The sequence below is a fragment of the Osmerus mordax genome, chromosome 3 (assembly GCF_038355195.1).
Source record: "Osmerus mordax isolate fOsmMor3 chromosome 3, fOsmMor3.pri, whole genome shotgun sequence".
NCBI lineage: Eukaryota > Metazoa > Chordata > Actinopteri > Osmeriformes > Osmeridae > Osmerus > Osmerus mordax.
Window position 1 is genome coordinate 16,396,058 of NC_090052.1, and position 17,030 is coordinate 16,413,087.

Here is a 17,030-nt window from a genome sequence, read left to right on the forward strand (position 1 = left end):
ATAAAGGATGAAACATCTGGACTTAATTTGTATCCGAGAGAAAAATAGACTGAATACACGTGACTGATTCCCTACACATTTTAGAGTCATTATTGAGTATAAATAAAAGTAAATGTGTAAATGTAATTTTTTCGCGTAGCCTAAACCTTTCATGTGTTGCCAATGGAACCCGTACTATTTCTACAGTCGATAGAGTAAATGAGTCCATGGTTTTTTATGCCATTAACCCAGAAGAAGCGCTGGTAGTGTGGGTGTATGTGTGTGAGCGCGCTCCTCCCTGACTTTCCCATAGCCTATGGAGCTGTTGTTCTCCGAGTTAATGCAGGGACAGTCAGACGGACACGAAGAATAGAGCAACAAAAGAGAAAGTGTTAGCCTTAGCAAAAGTCTGAGGCATTCTTTTATGTGCCCTTTTTCAACTAAAAACAACCAGTTATCGTAAGAGACGCAACATTTGGATTTTGAAAGAGAGGTTCCAGGAATGGATCCACCAGTTACTAAAACAGGACTGTCCAGTTGTCTCCGAAACTTTTAATAATTTCAAATTGTTCTGATCGCCAGAAGAGCGCGCAGACGGGGTCAATTTCGTGGAAGGATTGGGAAACTAGCCGCATGATAAAACTTTGTTGAAGCCACTGATTATACGGACTGCTGTTACGCTGAGCCGTTCGACATTGCACATGGGGTGAGTGATCAGGATATGTAACGTAAATTAAGTTAAGCCTAGATACAAATGATAGCTTCTGCAGCACACATGACATCGCACGTGTAGCAATTTTTTTATATCAAAATGTGCCTATTTAATGTGTTACTCGCGCGCAACTGAATGTAAAATACAAATGTGGTAATGGTAACCATTGGATTGAGTAGGGTCAGTTGGGATTGCCTACACGAGGTTTCCCAGATAAGCTATTAACATGATCTAGTCATGATAGTCTACACTACACAGTAGCATAACATGGCAAGAGAATCAACACACTATTGCCTAATGATTTATCAGAACTGATCTGTTTTAGACTGCTATTCAGCGAAATCCACTGTCAGCTGTTTTTTTCTCTCTCTACTATTTGGTTAGTGACAGATGTTTGTGTCGCCGTAGTCAACGAATAACAGGAGTGTTAAATATTAGCAAAGAAACTGGCCACTGTTCACAGATTTAGCGCTGCACAATCTTCATTGTGGTAGGATAGTGTTGGGGCACGCTGAACTCCCTGGCGTTTGCTCGCAGCGGGGCTTCACGTATTGTAGCCGTTGCAAGACCCGCTGCACCCCCTACGGTGTTGCCGAGGTTTGCTCATCTTTCATTGTATAGGCTGCATTGTGCTGAGAGGATGTATTAATAAGACAAAAGATCCCATTATACCATCTTGCCGAAGTGGATCAGTTTTCCACGATGGTCAATCGCGCGTTTGATAACAGTGACACACCACACCTTCTAAATTAATCTGAAACATCTAGACCAAATGCTTAATGTGTTAGTTTAGATTTGTAGTTATAATTTGGATAAATTCACATAACCATGGTTATTTTTCAATTGACTGAAACCTGCTAGCTGCACACTCAGTTTTCTGTTTGAAGCCAGATGACAGTTCTGTTGATGTCTGTTCAACATAAACTAAAATTACAGTGTTTGTCAGGTATCTGGTTATACTGTAACTGTGTGGTGAACTGGATCCGAATTAGCTGTGTTGAATGAAGGTCAGAGCTACTGTGTGTTTTTATCAAGATGAATGGAATGACCTGTTGTGTCATGCTGACAATGAAATTCATTGTCAATCGTGTCCCTGTGCTGAGAAAGATGAGCTTTACAAAAACACTGTACAGTGAGAAAGAGGTGTTTGCTATCTATTCATGCAACACCTTGTGTTAAGAGATTTCCCGAATCACAGTGAGATAAGCTGATAAGGAGGAGGAACTCATGTTTACTACCCAGATAAAGCCACCAATCCATCATTCCCTCTCTTTCCGTTTCTCTCTTGGGGATAGTTGTTTTTCTCAGTGCGGAGCAACAAGACCCTCTCAAAAAGCTTGTGATAGCATTATCTCAAGCTTCAGCAGTGGCTATAAAATGAACGCTCAAATGCACTTGGGAGCCACAGGGTCTAAAAGACCACATAGAGATGAGCAAACATTTCTCCGTGATAACATCATTTTAGAAGGAGAGAAGTGGGAGATGGGCCCAGAGCAGAGGAACATCAGGTGTTGAATGTTTTTGTCTGGTTCATTGTCAAGCTTGATGTTGTATTGAGAGATTGATTTCGGGGTATGGATATGTATAGGTACTACTGGGGGCGGGGGGGGGGGGAGGTTGGGTTCTATAGTACACAATGATTGGCTCCCCCAGAATGCTGTGTGTGGACTGACTGGAGATGGAACCTGATGCAGGCAGCTTGCCGCCTGCGTTCTGCACCATGTGATGTCGCGGCTCATTACACCGGAACAAAACCCGCCACGCCGCCAACGCTGACCGCCGCTAGCCCTCCTCACACACTCGTTCACACACTCGCTCCGTCCCTGGGCCGAGAGACAGGGTCCTAGGGGGCCGTTAAAAGCATTACCAGCCTCAGAAAGAGAGAAGAGACCCTGGTCTGGCACACATGGTTCAGAGCTTAGCAGGCCTTATAGAGTCACTCTAAAAGCCATTATGTCAGACCACTGTGAGACTGGTTTGGTCCAGCAGAACATGACATCATGAGGTCAGGAGTCGTCTGGGCGCTGTTGCCCACCCAGGTCAGTGCTCCCGTAGTCTAGTCCCCCTAAACACCGCCCTGTGTCCTGGGGGTCACGTCTGCAATGGGGACTCCTCTGAACGGAGACGGCAAGGAGTGCGTGAGAAGTGAAGTCGAATACGTCGGTGAATAAATAAACAGATGGAGGAGTAAACGGATGGATAAATAAATGAATGATAATTCTGTGGTGGGAACTGGACGTGTGGGATTCATGGGCTGGGTCATGTGGAGGTTGAAGGATGGGATGTGTTCGGTGTGGGTGGGGCCATCCCTGAAGGATGCTCGGGTTTCAACATGGGCCTGGGAGAGGCTGCTAAAAGGAAGCAGTGAGACGGCTTTTCCTCAGGGAGACTGACTTCTTTTGTTGTCCACACACACAGTACTTGGTAGGCCATAGCTGAGGGCCGCTAGCTGTGAAAGATCAGAGGACCACAACAAAGAACACATCCCCAAAAGGTTTGGGCTTTTAGCTGGTTAACGCAAAACAGTCCCAGGTGGTCACAGGTCAGTCCATTACATGCGGATAACAACAGCTAAGATCCTAGATCTTGGAATGTTAATGTCGACTACTATGGAGTCATTGCGGGTTTGCCGCAGTGATATTAATAGTTCTGCTCAGCGGTGCCACAGCCATCTGAGTTGCTCAGGCTGATTTTAGCTGGAGCTCCCATTGGGTGTGGCGTGTCAGTGGAGCAAAAGAAACGCCTTCTGTTGCTGCCGGAGTGCAAGTCACAACAGACAGCCGACAGCATGAAACGTATTGAAACGAGGCCAAGAGAAAAAGGGAGTGATCAGTGAAATACAGTCTGCAAACACACACAGACGCAAACAGGCGTCCACCAAAAAAAAAAAAAAGAATCTGTCTTACCGACACTGAAGCACTGTTAGGAATACTTGATAAATATTTACTTGAGCGGATTTTCTCTACAGAGTGAAGGTTTTGCCTATTTTAGGAAAGGACTGTCTGTTAATGCCTCACAAAAATTCCGCCACCTATTGGACCCCAAATGGTTAGACACTAATGCTTGTAGTGACAGGCCAGGATTTCCTGAAACATGATGGCAGGAACTTTGCTCAAAAGATCCTGTCTTTGTAGTAATGCTATTTTGGCTTCAGGAGTATCATATTTTTGAAGCATTGGCCAGCCAAACTTTGTCCAAGTGTAAAGTATTTATATTACAATTGTTTTTTGGACTTAAAAATCTTGCATCCTTGGCAGTTAAATGAGCCATCGTTCAAATGCAATTCTGAGTTTGTGGCTTTTGGTTTCTATTGTGGCTTTGGAAGATGAGAGAAAACACTTTGCAAGCTGTACGTATGCCGTTTTTATGTGTGATTTATGAATAAGAGTGGATTGAGCTTCTCTTGCCGGCAGCATAGTTAATCAATGTGGTCATGTTGTGGTTTCCTGATGTCTGGTCAGTCGCAGCGGTCAGGTCGCAGGGATGTTGGAGCAGGTACACATTTAGAAACGGAGGGTTTTCGGAGCCCCTTCCAACTCCTCCTTTTCTGGCATCCTTTGTTATCCTGTCTAGCTTTGTTTGTGCAGCTGGAGAGAAGCCTTACTTCACCCCCCCCCCCCCCCCCAAAAGAGGGGAAGTTAAAGGAGGGAGTTGAGGCCTTAGAGCCAGTCCTCGGTGATTACTCTGTCTAGAAGGAAGGAACTTAGGCTGAAGAGCGGCGTTGAACCAGCTTAGTGACTTGGAGGTAAAAAGTTGGTCTCGGCTAAAGAATAGTTTCTTAGAAAGAAGACAGATGAGGTGTTGACATGACCTACATTGTCCGACGTAGCGGTTAGGCTGTTTACCCTGCAATGAAGTGAAGTTGACCTGTCCCATTAGCAGTAAACCAAACACACCATACACACACACACACACACGCACCATATGGGAGTAAGCATAGCTCATGAAGATTTCGAGATGGTGTCTGTCCTAATTGACAATTGGTAAGACGCTGTGTCCACATTGACTGTAAAGACTGTATGTGCCTCCTGTAAACGTACTGTAAAGGATATAACAAGGCTGTAAAATGGTGGTAACATTTCACAAAACCCCATAACTCTGAGCAGTATGGAAAGAAGCCCAACATTGTTCACTCTCCTTCTCCCCCTAAATGTTATCTACTTTTCACTTCACGGTGAAGGTATGGAACATCAGCCATCACCAGTACTATATGTAGGAAAAAAAATGACTAAATGTAAAATGTTCTCTACCTACTCAGGGAGTGGATTTGGTCTAATATTAGGGGAGGTATGTGGCAACTGAGGTCATTGTTTGGTCCAGACCAACTTTTGTTAGTGTTTCAATCTTGGTTGTTGGATAGTGGCTGTGTGGTTACAACACTGTATTCTCTCTAGGCAACCGTGGCTTTCTCTGACAACAGAGCTGTGTTAACTGGAACTGCATCTAGCCAGATAATTTCCTTTCTTTGTTTTGTTTTTGCAGGACCTTAGTGTAAGATGGAGGGTGTCTATTCTGCATGTCATCTGAGTCCCAGAGATATCCCCACTGCTTTGGTTCCCTGTAGGTTGGCCCCTGTTGATAGCCTGGCTTTGCCCTCCTACGTACTTCCGTTGAAATTAGATTTAGCTTCTGTACTAGGTCTGGGATTTCAGTGCATCAGTCGGTTTTCAGAAAAAAAAATTGTAGGTCCAATCAGCGAACAGAGGGAGTGGCTGAGAACAATGACGTTGATGTCGTGAACTAGTTTGAGTTGTAGTTCAGTAATGGCGGCGGAGAAAAATGCGAGCGAAGCTATTCTGCGGTTGTGGCAACGCTGCCGAATATCCATAAGTTAAAGCCGGAGCAAGAACAATCCTTGCTGAGTTTTGTTGGTGGTCATGACGTTGTGGCCCTCCTCCCCACGGGGTTCGGGAAAAGTTAGATTTTCAAGCTACGGCAGCTAGCTCCGTGGTTAAGGAGTTGGCTAAGGGGAACGCTAGCGATTGGTTATGGCAGATCAGAGTGGCTCTGGGCAGATCCAATAGTTTTAAACTTCAACAGAGTACCCGCCTTCAAGGAAGTTAACGCTTGTCAATGGAGCCATCCCAGACCCTCTGTACAAATGAAATGTACGAGGGTCTAGTTAGGACCAGGCTACCCTGTTGATGCTGTTCTAAGTTCTTTTCGCCTCACCCATCTCCCCCCTCTGCTCTCCTGTACCATCTCCCCATGGTTGGGGCATCTCATGACTCACACACGGGCACGCACACGCACACACCAATGTTGCTCATTTCTGGGAAATCACTCGCATACAAGCCCCCCCCCCCACAGACACACACACTCACTCACGCACACACATCGATAGACACAGCAATGGGCTGTTATCATGCATGCATGACAAAATCAGAGCGCATGAGAATGGACCCTCATCTGTAATGTACACATCCACAGAACATGACACTCACTCACACACACACACACATGCCAGTGTGCGCTCATGTTATTGCATTGTTCCTGCGAGATCGATTTCTCTCCTCTCTTGCCCTCACGTGAGCCTAGGTGGAGTCCCAAGTTCTAGGGGACGAGGCAGAACAGGAGAAGGGAGCCAGGACAATGACTAGGTGAATGTGCATTCAAGGCCATTCACTAAGGGATACCTGACTGTGTAGACAACAACATGGGAAGGTGTGAGAAGAGCAGGCCCTGCTGAAACCTGAGGCGAGCCCTTCCTCTTCAGGCTCCGGTGCAGACCCGGCCCCGATAAAAGCACACGTTCTTCCAGTATTTGGATCGAAACCAGCTAGGTCTGATCCAGCAAACCTCCACCCCCGTTTCTCACCACGTGTCTGCATACGTATTTTTCCATCCAGAAAGTGTCAGACAGGCCTAAATATCCCCGCCACCTCCGGTTTGTTCTGCAGTGCACCACAGCTCAGACACACTGTATGTAACACACAGGTTTCTCACTCGTTTCTCAAAAAGGTGTGATTTTTTTGGGGGACTGGAAAGTCTAACCACTTGTTAGTTTGCAAGCACTCATTCAGCTGTAAGCTATGTTCTACAGATCAGATTGTGCATGAAGCTGACTGCAGACAACTAGCTCCAGGGCGCGCTGCAACGACAATCGAATGCGCCACCAAAAGAACCCATTTGCCTCAAAGGGAGCTCTAAATACATCATTCTTGACGTGCTTTTAATCACCTCTTTGTGGCCCCTTCTTTAGATCTGTGTGGTAAGTTTGCGAGTATGAGAAGAAGACTGGGTTGGGGACATGGAGATTCTGTCTGTAAATCCGCCTGGGTGATGAGAGGCAGACGTGCCCAGTTTTACATCGTCATAATATGAATAATTAGGGATAACTATGTGCCGGGGGATGACAGGGATGGTTCCAGGGTGAATGTATTACAGTAATTGCCTCAAAGGCGCCCACCCCTCCGCGAGCGTGCCCCCCCTCCCCTGTGGGGCATATTGGGGGGGCTGTTGATCATGGGGGTCACTGCTCCTTGGGTTGCACGATACCCCACTCTACGTGGCTCTTTGTTCCAGACTGGCCACCAGCAGCATGTAAACGGCTGCCATAAACAAACCATGACAAGAGTCCCAGACAGGCAGAGAGGTAGAGAGTTGGGAGATGCGATCAGGGTGAAGTGCATCTACTGAGCAGAGCTCCACCCGTCTGATTGAACTGTACTCGCAGACAAGAACCCCCAGAAGAGGCTGTGCTCAAACTGTCACGAGTCTGATGAGGGGAAAGTTAATCCCCAATTACATGATAAGAGACGCTCTTAATACCAGGCAGCTTCAACAAGATTATAATGAAGTCCCAAGAATGAGGCTGTTTTGGAATTACCATAATAACGGACCTGGGATGAGGAAGTCATATGTTTTCATTGGAGTTGCAAGCATGGCCTGCTATCTTACCAAAACACCCTTTCTGTGAGCAGAAGACAAATGGCTCAAGTCGGATCTTATCTGATGAATAACTGGTTTTCTTGCTCTTTAATTTATCTCTCTCTGTCACTGATAAGATACCATCATGAAAGGGATGCATTATTATAAACATCTTAAAATAATGACTTCACCAATATTTTATATACAGTATAACTGAATTGAACAGTTTGGTTAAGCTAACCAACAGTGAATAGTGCTTGTCTGAGACATGGTTTGGCAAGTTCACACAAAGCAACAAAGACATTTTTCAGCTGTGTTTTTTTCTTCTTTTTCCACTGTGCAGCTCCCCCTGTGGAATTCCTCTCAGAGCTCAAAACTGTGAGATATCGCAGGCCTCCATCTCGTATCTTGAGTCTGTTCCGCCTCTCGACAGTACAAGTCACAGAATGACACAGAAACCACCCCCTTCTTCCTCCTCAGTCTTCCTCTTCCTCTTCCTCTTCCTCTCTCTCTCTCTCTCTCTCTCTCTCTCTCTCTCTCTCTCTCTCTCTCTCTCTCTCTCTCTCTCTCTCTCTCTCTCTCTCTCTCTCTCTGTCTCTCTGTCTCTCTCTCTCTCTCTCTCTCTCTCTCTCTCTCTCTCTCTCTCTCTCTCTCTCTCTCTCTCTCAAACTCGTTTTCTACTCTGTCCACCACCCCCGGTGAACATTTAGCTGGTGTTCTAATGAATTGTTCTAGAATGGTCCACAATCTCTCATCTCCTGGCCATGCTTTACGCCTCTGCACTATGGCCATGCTCTGGTGTTTTTCTCCTCAACATAACAGCCAGCCCTCTGCTATGGTGTGTCAGAGGCGTAAAGCAGAGGAGGTCACTTGCGTAGCCCGGAGAATTGATTTGTTTCATTTGTTGCGAAGAGGAACTGAGATCCTGGGGATCTGTAGACAGTGGTCTGCAGATTAAGAACGAAAATAAGAAAATACTTTTTTTAGTGTGTCTGTAATAAATGTAGACAAAATGTTTTTTTCCGAGGGGGGGGGGGGGGGGAGGGGGGAGAGGGACCGGCAATGAGAAGTGACTTCCTAGTGTCCTCTCTCACTGCAGTCATACTCCAGTTGTAATTTGTTATTTTGGTGTCGGTTGTAGCTGTTTGTTGATCCCCTGGGTCTCTTGGCCAGCTGTGTTATCAGCGTGCCTGTCGGCACTGGAGCGTGAAGGACAGGATAAGAGCCCAGAAGAGGACGAGGGACGGTAGCCCTCCTCTGACGGCTGCCTATCTCCCCAGAAACACCAGCTTCATCTGAGACCGCGTGGCTGAGAATCCCCTGAGGGTCGAAGAGCCCTTACATGGGGCTTACGCGTGTCTCACAAGACAGATCAATCCCACGTCGTCCATGGATACTAGTCTGCAGTCAACGAACCTAGTACTTCCCACGAACCATTGATGGTATAGACCCCTACAAACCCATCGACAGCACCGTGCCCAAGGTCATGTTCGGTACGTGGATGCCACCACGATCCTGTTTACATCCCGACCTTGCTCTTGGCTCTTTGAGCCCTACCCCGGTGTAACCCCCCCCCCCCCTGGTCTAGCTACTGCCACTGCAGTTCTGGGAACTTGGAACACTCCTGCCTGAGCTCGGAGAACTGTCTGTTGGCGATCAATGCTGCTGCCGTGCCAGTGTGAAATGAGTCCATGACCAGAGTCCTGGGGCATTAGGGATGGGCTGACAGCCACCCTGCTGCCACCTGCTTTAACACCAGCGAGGACAGGCTAGAGGCGTGTGGCTAACTGCTCGCTGTGTTCCAGTAGAGCCTGCCCTGACGTGCCCATGTGTGTAATGACTTGTGAGGAGGGAGACTCATCAAACTGCTGGTTGTGCAGTGGATGACGAAGGCAGAGGAGAGTTGGGGAGGAAGGTGTCTGCGTGGAAGGAAGAGAGGGGGAAAAAGAAAACAAAGAAAGACAGTCTGCGGTCTTCAACCAGACTGGTTAGGGTTGCATGTGATTTGCGTGTTTTATACCACAGACACACACACAGACATGCCAGCCTTTAGAGTAGAAAAAAAGTGCTCTAAAAATAAGCACATATATGTCAAAAGAACCGGTAGCCTGAAAGGTTGCTAAATGTATAACTGACGGAACTCAGTTATACAGCTTGTTACTGGTTTTCCTTCCTCTTTGTCAACGGATTATTACACCATCTCTCAGCTCGTAGTGCTGCCCACAGAGACTATCCCCCAGTTGTGCAGTAGTAGAACAGGCAGCCAAGGACTGTTGGGGGGTGGGGGAGGGGCAGGGTGGCTAAGGTGTCATGCAAAACCCATGACAGCTCTATGAATGCTCTCAGAACTCGCCCACGATGCCATTAGGGCCGATAATGGAAGAGGAGGCATCCAATAGGAGCATTGAAGATACCCTTCCCGGAATGGTAAAAGCCTGAGAGAGATGAGTAGTGAAACCTTGACTGCTGCAGAGAATGTCTGTTGCCAATACAACAGCTTTGGTCTGACAGACAGTGTGATCGACAGATGGCGAGAGCAGTGTGTCTGGGGAAAGAACAGATAATGACTCTTTACTAAGCAAACAGCTCAGAGATAAGATGGAAATGCTGGTTTGCACTGTCACCTCAGACAAGGTTAATCAACTTAGGCATGCACTTATGGGTGTTGAACAGAGCATCCTTGCAAATGTGCAGGTTTTTGGGGGGGTTTGTTTGTTTTGTTCCCCCCAGCGCTCAGACAGTGCCATTCAGTATGTGAGGCTCTCCCCAGGATAAAGTGGAGCCAGATTGGCGTGCTGCCTGATGGTGGCTTGGCTAGCTGGTGCGTAATGGCACTGTCGCTGGGGTACCTCGGAGCAGACGTGCTGCTAATTGGGGCTTATCAGGTGCTGTTGGGAAAGCCAAACAACACCTGGGGCCTTTGTGCAGGCGTCACGGCTGGACAGGGGAACTTTGGCTCATGAGATTAGCGACCAAAGATCATGTTACAGCGCATTTGTATGATTCTGTCGGAATATTCGCCTGTGGAAGTAGGTGCACTCCTCTTGCAACTGCACATTATCTGCTAGGGAAGGACGGGTGGAAGGTGAAAACCCCAAAGGTCTGCTGTGGTTGGAGATGGCATCTTTCACAGCTCTTTCATTCACCACTGTCGCACGTACGACATGAGGACAACATTTCTTTTCTCAGTGCTCTCGAAAGTAGAACATAGGCTGGATGGAGATGCGAGAAGCGACAGGCAGACGGAGATTTCCTGTCTCCTGCCTTGTGACACTTGTGTCATGTACATTCACGTTTTTCATTCTCGCTTGCACTCTTTCTTCAACCCCCCCCCCCCCCCACACACACACACACACACTTTGTTACTTCTCTGACGTATTTCAGAAGTCTTTGCAGAATGTTGGTTTCCTCTCGCCTTAATATAGCTCTGGCCAAAAGTACAGATCTTGCGTGGATTTCTCGTTTGCTCCTCTAGAAGTCTAGATCATGGTCATAGACCCTCTCTTTTTGTTTTAGTTGTGGAGGGTCACCAGTATGCTACACACACACACAGCCTGCTGTAGACAAAGACTCCCCTCACACAGCTAGAGCGCCTGGATCTGCAGCGGCCTAACACGGCCACACACACTCCGTGGGAATCTGTCTCTGTTCTGTGTGTGAGAGGCTCGGTGTGTCGGAAGGGGTGGGACCGCTCGGCGCTGACAGGACGCCGCGTCCTTTTCATCGTGTCTTATTGTGTCAGGTAGGAAGGGGGGGGGGGGGGGGGGGGAGGGAGGACAGGTGGTGTGACTGTGCGCTCATTTTTGGCACATGGTTCCTGTGTTATGTCTACAGCCTTGGGATTATGACGTGTGTGTTTTTGTGTGTGTGTGTGTAGAGTCTGCTCTACTGTCTGCCAGTCATGTCAAAAACGTCACGCTGCTAGAAGCAGGGCCGGGTCGGGGATGACAAAGCACTGTGGCCGAACCAGCCCATCAGGTTTCACACGCTGTCAGATTCCTCAGTGACAGACGCCATGGTCTCCACGGTGACAGGGGGCCTTAAGATGTCAAACACATGAACAAAAGCACAACAAAAACAACATGTTTGAAACAACAGATAAATTAAGAAGAGGAAAAGAAACTGAGATGGACCAACCACACGCTGTCTCTCTTTGTCTCTGGGCAGACTGATGAATGGAGTCCGCGGCTGAGCCCTATTAGATTAGGGCTATCCCACAATAACAATATAATGATATGTAATGTAACCTAATGTGATTACTCAATGCGACTGGCAAGCATGCCCAGTCTCAAAACCCCTTATTTCTGTCATTTTATGAACTCAGAGTGGAGATTTGGAAGCAGCTGTATATAGCGTTTCTGAAAAGATAGTCATGTTTAATCCTGCCATAATCCAGTTGCAGTAGCCTACTGGAAGACTGTCCAACCAGTGATCCCACAATGGCTATAATAAGGATAGAGGGCAGTGCTCTCCACTCTGAACAAGCTATTGTTCTTTGTTCCTGCGAGGAAACGGTATGCTGGTTATTATTGTTGACAATGTGACCAAACTGGGTGTTGAATCTGTCTGTGCAGCTGGACTGGTGTGGTGCTAGACTGTGGTGCTTTTTTCTATGTCTACACACAGGTGTGTGTGTAAATGTATTGCAAGCGTCCCAAGACTTGGCACATGCTGGTGTGTGTGTGTGTGTGAGAGAGAGAAAGAGAGAGGTGGGAGAGCGAGAGAGAGGGATTGAGAGAGGACGTGCGTGTGCGTCAAAGAGATGTCTCAGATTCCTGCCTTTGTGTCCAGATGCCGTTCCACATGAGCGCTCTCTCACTCACAGTCCCTCACGGTCTCACCAGGATTTAGAGTCACAGACAGCAGCTCCCAGGCCCAGTTTGCACTAGAGAGGTGGGCAGGGCAGCAGCCAGCCAGGGGAGAGGAGAAGGGATGGTGGAGGTGCAGGGCAGCAGCCAGACAGGGGAGAGGAGAAGGGATGATGGAGGTGCAGGGCAGCAGCCAGCCAGGGGAGAGGAGAAGGGATGGTGGAGGTGCAGGGCAGCAGCCAGACAGGGGAGAGGAGAGGGGCGGTTGATGCATCAGTGTTGGGTTACGTTCAGAGCTGGGCCCCAGAGGGATCCCATTACCTTCACTATGGTTAATACACCAACACAAGCCCTAATTCGATTTCCAGATCCTCTTTCCTTTGTTTAGGCAAGCATGCATTAGTGTTCAACGCTGTGGCTGCATTGTCAAGGAACATACACACACATACACGATTATATTACAGATTCTGTATAGCCCCCATCCACGTTATCTTTTTTCACGAGCTGTGAGTTCAAGAAGCGTCCGTCCTCTCTGGTCGGGTAGTTGACCCAGAGCAGGTTTGGGACTCTGCCGTCCAGTGGGCTGAGATGGAGAGGCGTGGCTTGTGTGCTGAGGTAGAGGTAGCTCACTGGAGTGGAACGCTGCCTCACACAACAATGGCGTGCTAGATCAAGAGCGTTGACAGCGGAGTGCTCGGACAGGGTTAGTGGAATGTCCCCGGTGGACTGAGACCTGCTTGTTGGCTGAGCCCTAGCACTCGAGACTGACAGGGCATCACTTGCTCTACCGACAAGTGACGATCCCAGCCAGTTGAACGTTGATGTCTCTCTTACAACAGAGAGATACCAAGTCTAATGTTTGACTGTGTGTGTCAGTGTTGAGGATTATGTATTGCTGGAATCTGTTGCTGGAGTCACTGACGGTATCGGTTGCCATTCCATTCTACTTGTACAACAGCTCCAACTGTCTTGACTGGGTGGTTTGTTTAGCCGGAGTGGCAGAGTAGAAACACTGGACACTGTAATCACAGCATTGCTCACACAGTCACATGTTCTACATGTTCTTTTTGTGTAATCCCTGGCCCTTTATTAGTCAAAACAAGCAACCATCTGGTCGTTTTGAAGGAGGCCGCCGTAAATCGAAGTGATAAAAGATCGACTCAACTGATTCAGCTGTTCAGGAAATCTAACCCAGATTCGAATTAATCATTTCACAATAACTGACACAAACTCTCTCTCTCTCCCTCATCTTTCTGTGCAGGTGACCCAGAAAGGCTTCCTGGGCCTCTGAGACGTGACCTTCGGCCCAGACACGCCGCCTCCCTCCCGCCGTGTGAATGACTCTTTGTCGAAAGGCCGCCGTGCTCTGTCACCCTGTCGCCATGAAGAGCAAGTATTCCCAGTACTACAACAAAACCCTGATCCACGACTACTATGCCTTCGCCAAGGACATGACCCCTAAGGAGCTGGACGACATGACCCAGGACAAGCCAGCGCTCCCCACTATCAACATCGTCATCGTGGTGCTCTGCAGCATCATCATCCTGGAGAACCTGCTGGTACTCATCGCAGTCTTCCGGAACAAGAAGTTCCACTCTGCCATGTTCTTCTTCATCGGCAACCTGGCCTTTTCCGACCTTCTGGCAGGTTCCGCCTACATAGCCAATATCTTCCTATCGGGCCGAAGGACCTTTGAGTTGGTGCCAGTGCAGTGGTTCATCAGAGAAGGAACGGCTTTCATTGCCCTGGCGGCCTCGGTCTTCAGCCTGCTGGCCATTGCCATAGAGCGCTACATTGCCATAACCAAGGTGAAGGTGTACGGCTCCAACAAGACCTGCCGCATGTTCCTGCTGATCGGAGCCTGCTGGGTCACCTCCATCCTGCTGGGTGGGCTGCCCATCATCGGCTGGAACTGCATCGACGACATGACCCTGTGCTCCGCCGTGCTGCCCCTCTACTCCAAGAAGTACATCTTGTTCGTGGTGACCATCTTCAGCATCATCCTCCTCTCCATCGTCATCCTCTACGTGCGCATCTACCTGATTGTGCGCTCCAGTCACCAGGAGGCCACCAACTCCCCCGCCTATGCCCTGCTGAAGACAGTCACCATCGTGCTGGGGGTCTTCATCGTGTTCTGGCTGCCCGCCTTCACCATCCTCCTCCTGGACACCTCCTGCAGGATGGCCTCTTGCCCGGTCCTGTCCAAGGCCAACTACTTCTTTGGCTTTGCCACTCTGAACTCGGCGCTGAACCCCGTGATCTACACCCTCCGCAGTAAGGACATGAGGAAGGAGTTCCTGCGCGTGCTGTGCTGCTGGGGCCTGCTGCAGAGCGGGCGCCCCACCGACCGCTGCCTGGTCCCCCTGAAGAGCTCCAGCTCGCTGGAGCACTGCACCAACAAGCACGAACACCAGACCACTCCCATCATGCAGGACTGCACCACCTGTGTCTGACATGACACTCACCTCTGTCTGAATGTATGGGTGATGTGTGTGCACGAGAGAGAGAGAGAGAGAGAGAGAGAGAGAGAGAGAGAGAGAGAGAGGGAGAGAGAGAGCGGGCTAGCATGAGAACAAGATGGTGTGTGTGTGTGTGTGTGGTGGATCATGGAGGAGAGTTGTGTGCAGGTGTAGAGACTCAAAAGGATGAAAGCACACCTGGGAACCCTGGCTATCTGAACGCTGGGACACAACAACTGTCTGTTAAGAGACTGGTTACAATGAATCCCTTCTCTCATTACAATCATTTCAGTGTGAGCTCACAATCAGCATTATATTGATTCACCCATGTAAGAGCGTGACAACACAATCATCCTGGAGTGAATTTGCTTGATTCCATGAATTTACAATCGCAGAGAATGTTCAGAAATGTGAAAAAAAAACAAGAAAAAAAAACGTTTTAAATGTGTGGCTAGCCTCAGCAATCACAGTCATTGATGGAGATTCTTAAATAATGGTTCTTATTGTACTTAGCAGCTTGTTTTCGGGTATGCATACTTCTATTGAAAGCCAAATACACAACACCAAATACATACTTTAACATCAATGTTATTAAGCTTTCAAAAATTGCACTTTGTGGACATGTAAGCATTGTGCAATTGTTTATTTCTGTTGGCTGTTCCAGGATCGAACCACGTTATTTTCTCAGAGGAAAGGAGGCCTTTACATCCAGTATTGAGGCCTATTAGACAGGAAGCCATGGCTTGTTCTAGTAAGCACTTCACTCCACATCATTTAGTCATTTTTACATTTAGTCATTTATCATCGGCCAACCCCCTTGAGTTAACCCCTTAAACAGGGCTATATAGTCTCTATATAAACATGCATACAACCCTTTTGATTAACTGCAAAAAGTACTCTGCTTGCATATTATTGCATGAAATTCTAACTCATTTGTAAAAACTACTGTGTATATTACTGGTATATTACAGTCTGAGCTTCCTCATTAACATTCTTACCCCTCCCTCTTTGCCCTTGTAATCTGTCCCTCTCGCTTTTACTGTTGTCTTTTGTAACTTAACAGTTTCCTAAGAGGAAGGCCCAATCTGGAAGCACATTTCCTGAAGTGAGTTAGCACTGATACATTTCACTTAATGACAGCTGTCTAGCAGCTCTCCACTTGGAGGGACCGTTGTCTTGACAACGTTGTTGCATCACAGCGGCATTGTGGAGTGTGTACCTGTGCCTTCCTCCTGGGGACTGAGGCTGAATGTAAGTATGAAGTGTTTGGGGCAGCAGCTCCATTGTTGACAGTATTATTGATCATTGCCTATTGTGCATTGATAATCTATTGACGTGCAGAGAGTGGGATAAACAGGGTAGGTCACTCTCACTGTGAAGTCTTAAAAAGCACATGACCCGGAACATTACCAAAAAGAATCCTGTTTTAATTGTCAAATAGTTTAGTCAAACATGGGATCTGTCCAGAGTAAACATGTCTTAGTCTTCTCAAAAATCCCTCTCTTCCCAAAATCGAGAGCACTCCGGTTTCAGAGTGGGCTCCAAGGCTATGTGGGAGGTCGACCACCACTTCATCCTCTGTAGAACTACAATCTCTCAACTTCTTTTAGCCACAGGATGTCCTGTTGTTCATTGACGGTTCCTGTTTTTCGACACACACACCTTTGACACGCTTCATGTTTCTGTGCAGGTTTTATGCCATCCAGACATCAACCTTCATTTGGTAGTAGTAAAAGCACTTTGGCAGCTTACATAATATCTGCTCTCGGCCATTTTTTTTTTTGAAGACCGATGTGTTTAAGTTGGTTAAATCTTACCTATCACTTCACTTCAGCATTGTTGCCTAACCCTGTCTGTTTTTTATGATATATGAATTACTATGTATGTATGTAAGTATGTATGTATGTATCTATGTACAGTATGTATGTATGAACTCTGTTATTGTATGGAATGTCTTGTGTGCAATAGCCTTTGTGTCCATTAGCACGCTGCCTGTTAATTTGGTACAATCTTAAACACTAATAGAGGTACATAAACAATTTGTTAATTGCATTCCTTTTTATAAAATAAATGAAATATCAAAAGAAACGATTATGGATTTTAATTGAGTGAATGTGAACTTGTGCAAGTAAGAAATTATTTAAACAATTGGGGTCTTTGAGAACTACGGGTCACTCAATAACATTTTACTTCATGTTGACA

General features: G+C 47.4%; 1 protein-coding gene across 1 annotated transcript; it reads left to right on the top strand.

Annotated features, from left to right (window-relative positions):
- Positions 1-282: 282 nt before the first annotated feature.
- On the top strand, positions 283-16,901 carry s1pr2 (sphingosine-1-phosphate receptor 2). The gene is made up of 2 exons (XM_067233571.1): positions 283-685; positions 13,631-16,901. Exon 2 carries the CDS (start codon positions 13,707-13,709, stop codon positions 14,820-14,822), a length of 1,116 nt encoding a protein of 371 aa, XP_067089672.1. The 5' UTR covers positions 283-685; positions 13,631-13,706; the 3' UTR covers positions 14,823-16,901.
- Positions 16,902-17,030: the final 129 nt, after the last annotated feature.

Coding starts and splice junctions, on each gene's coding strand:
- s1pr2 (XM_067233571.1), top strand. CDS start 13,707: ATGACTCTTTGTCGAAAGGCCGCCGTGCTCTGTCACCCTGTCGCCATG.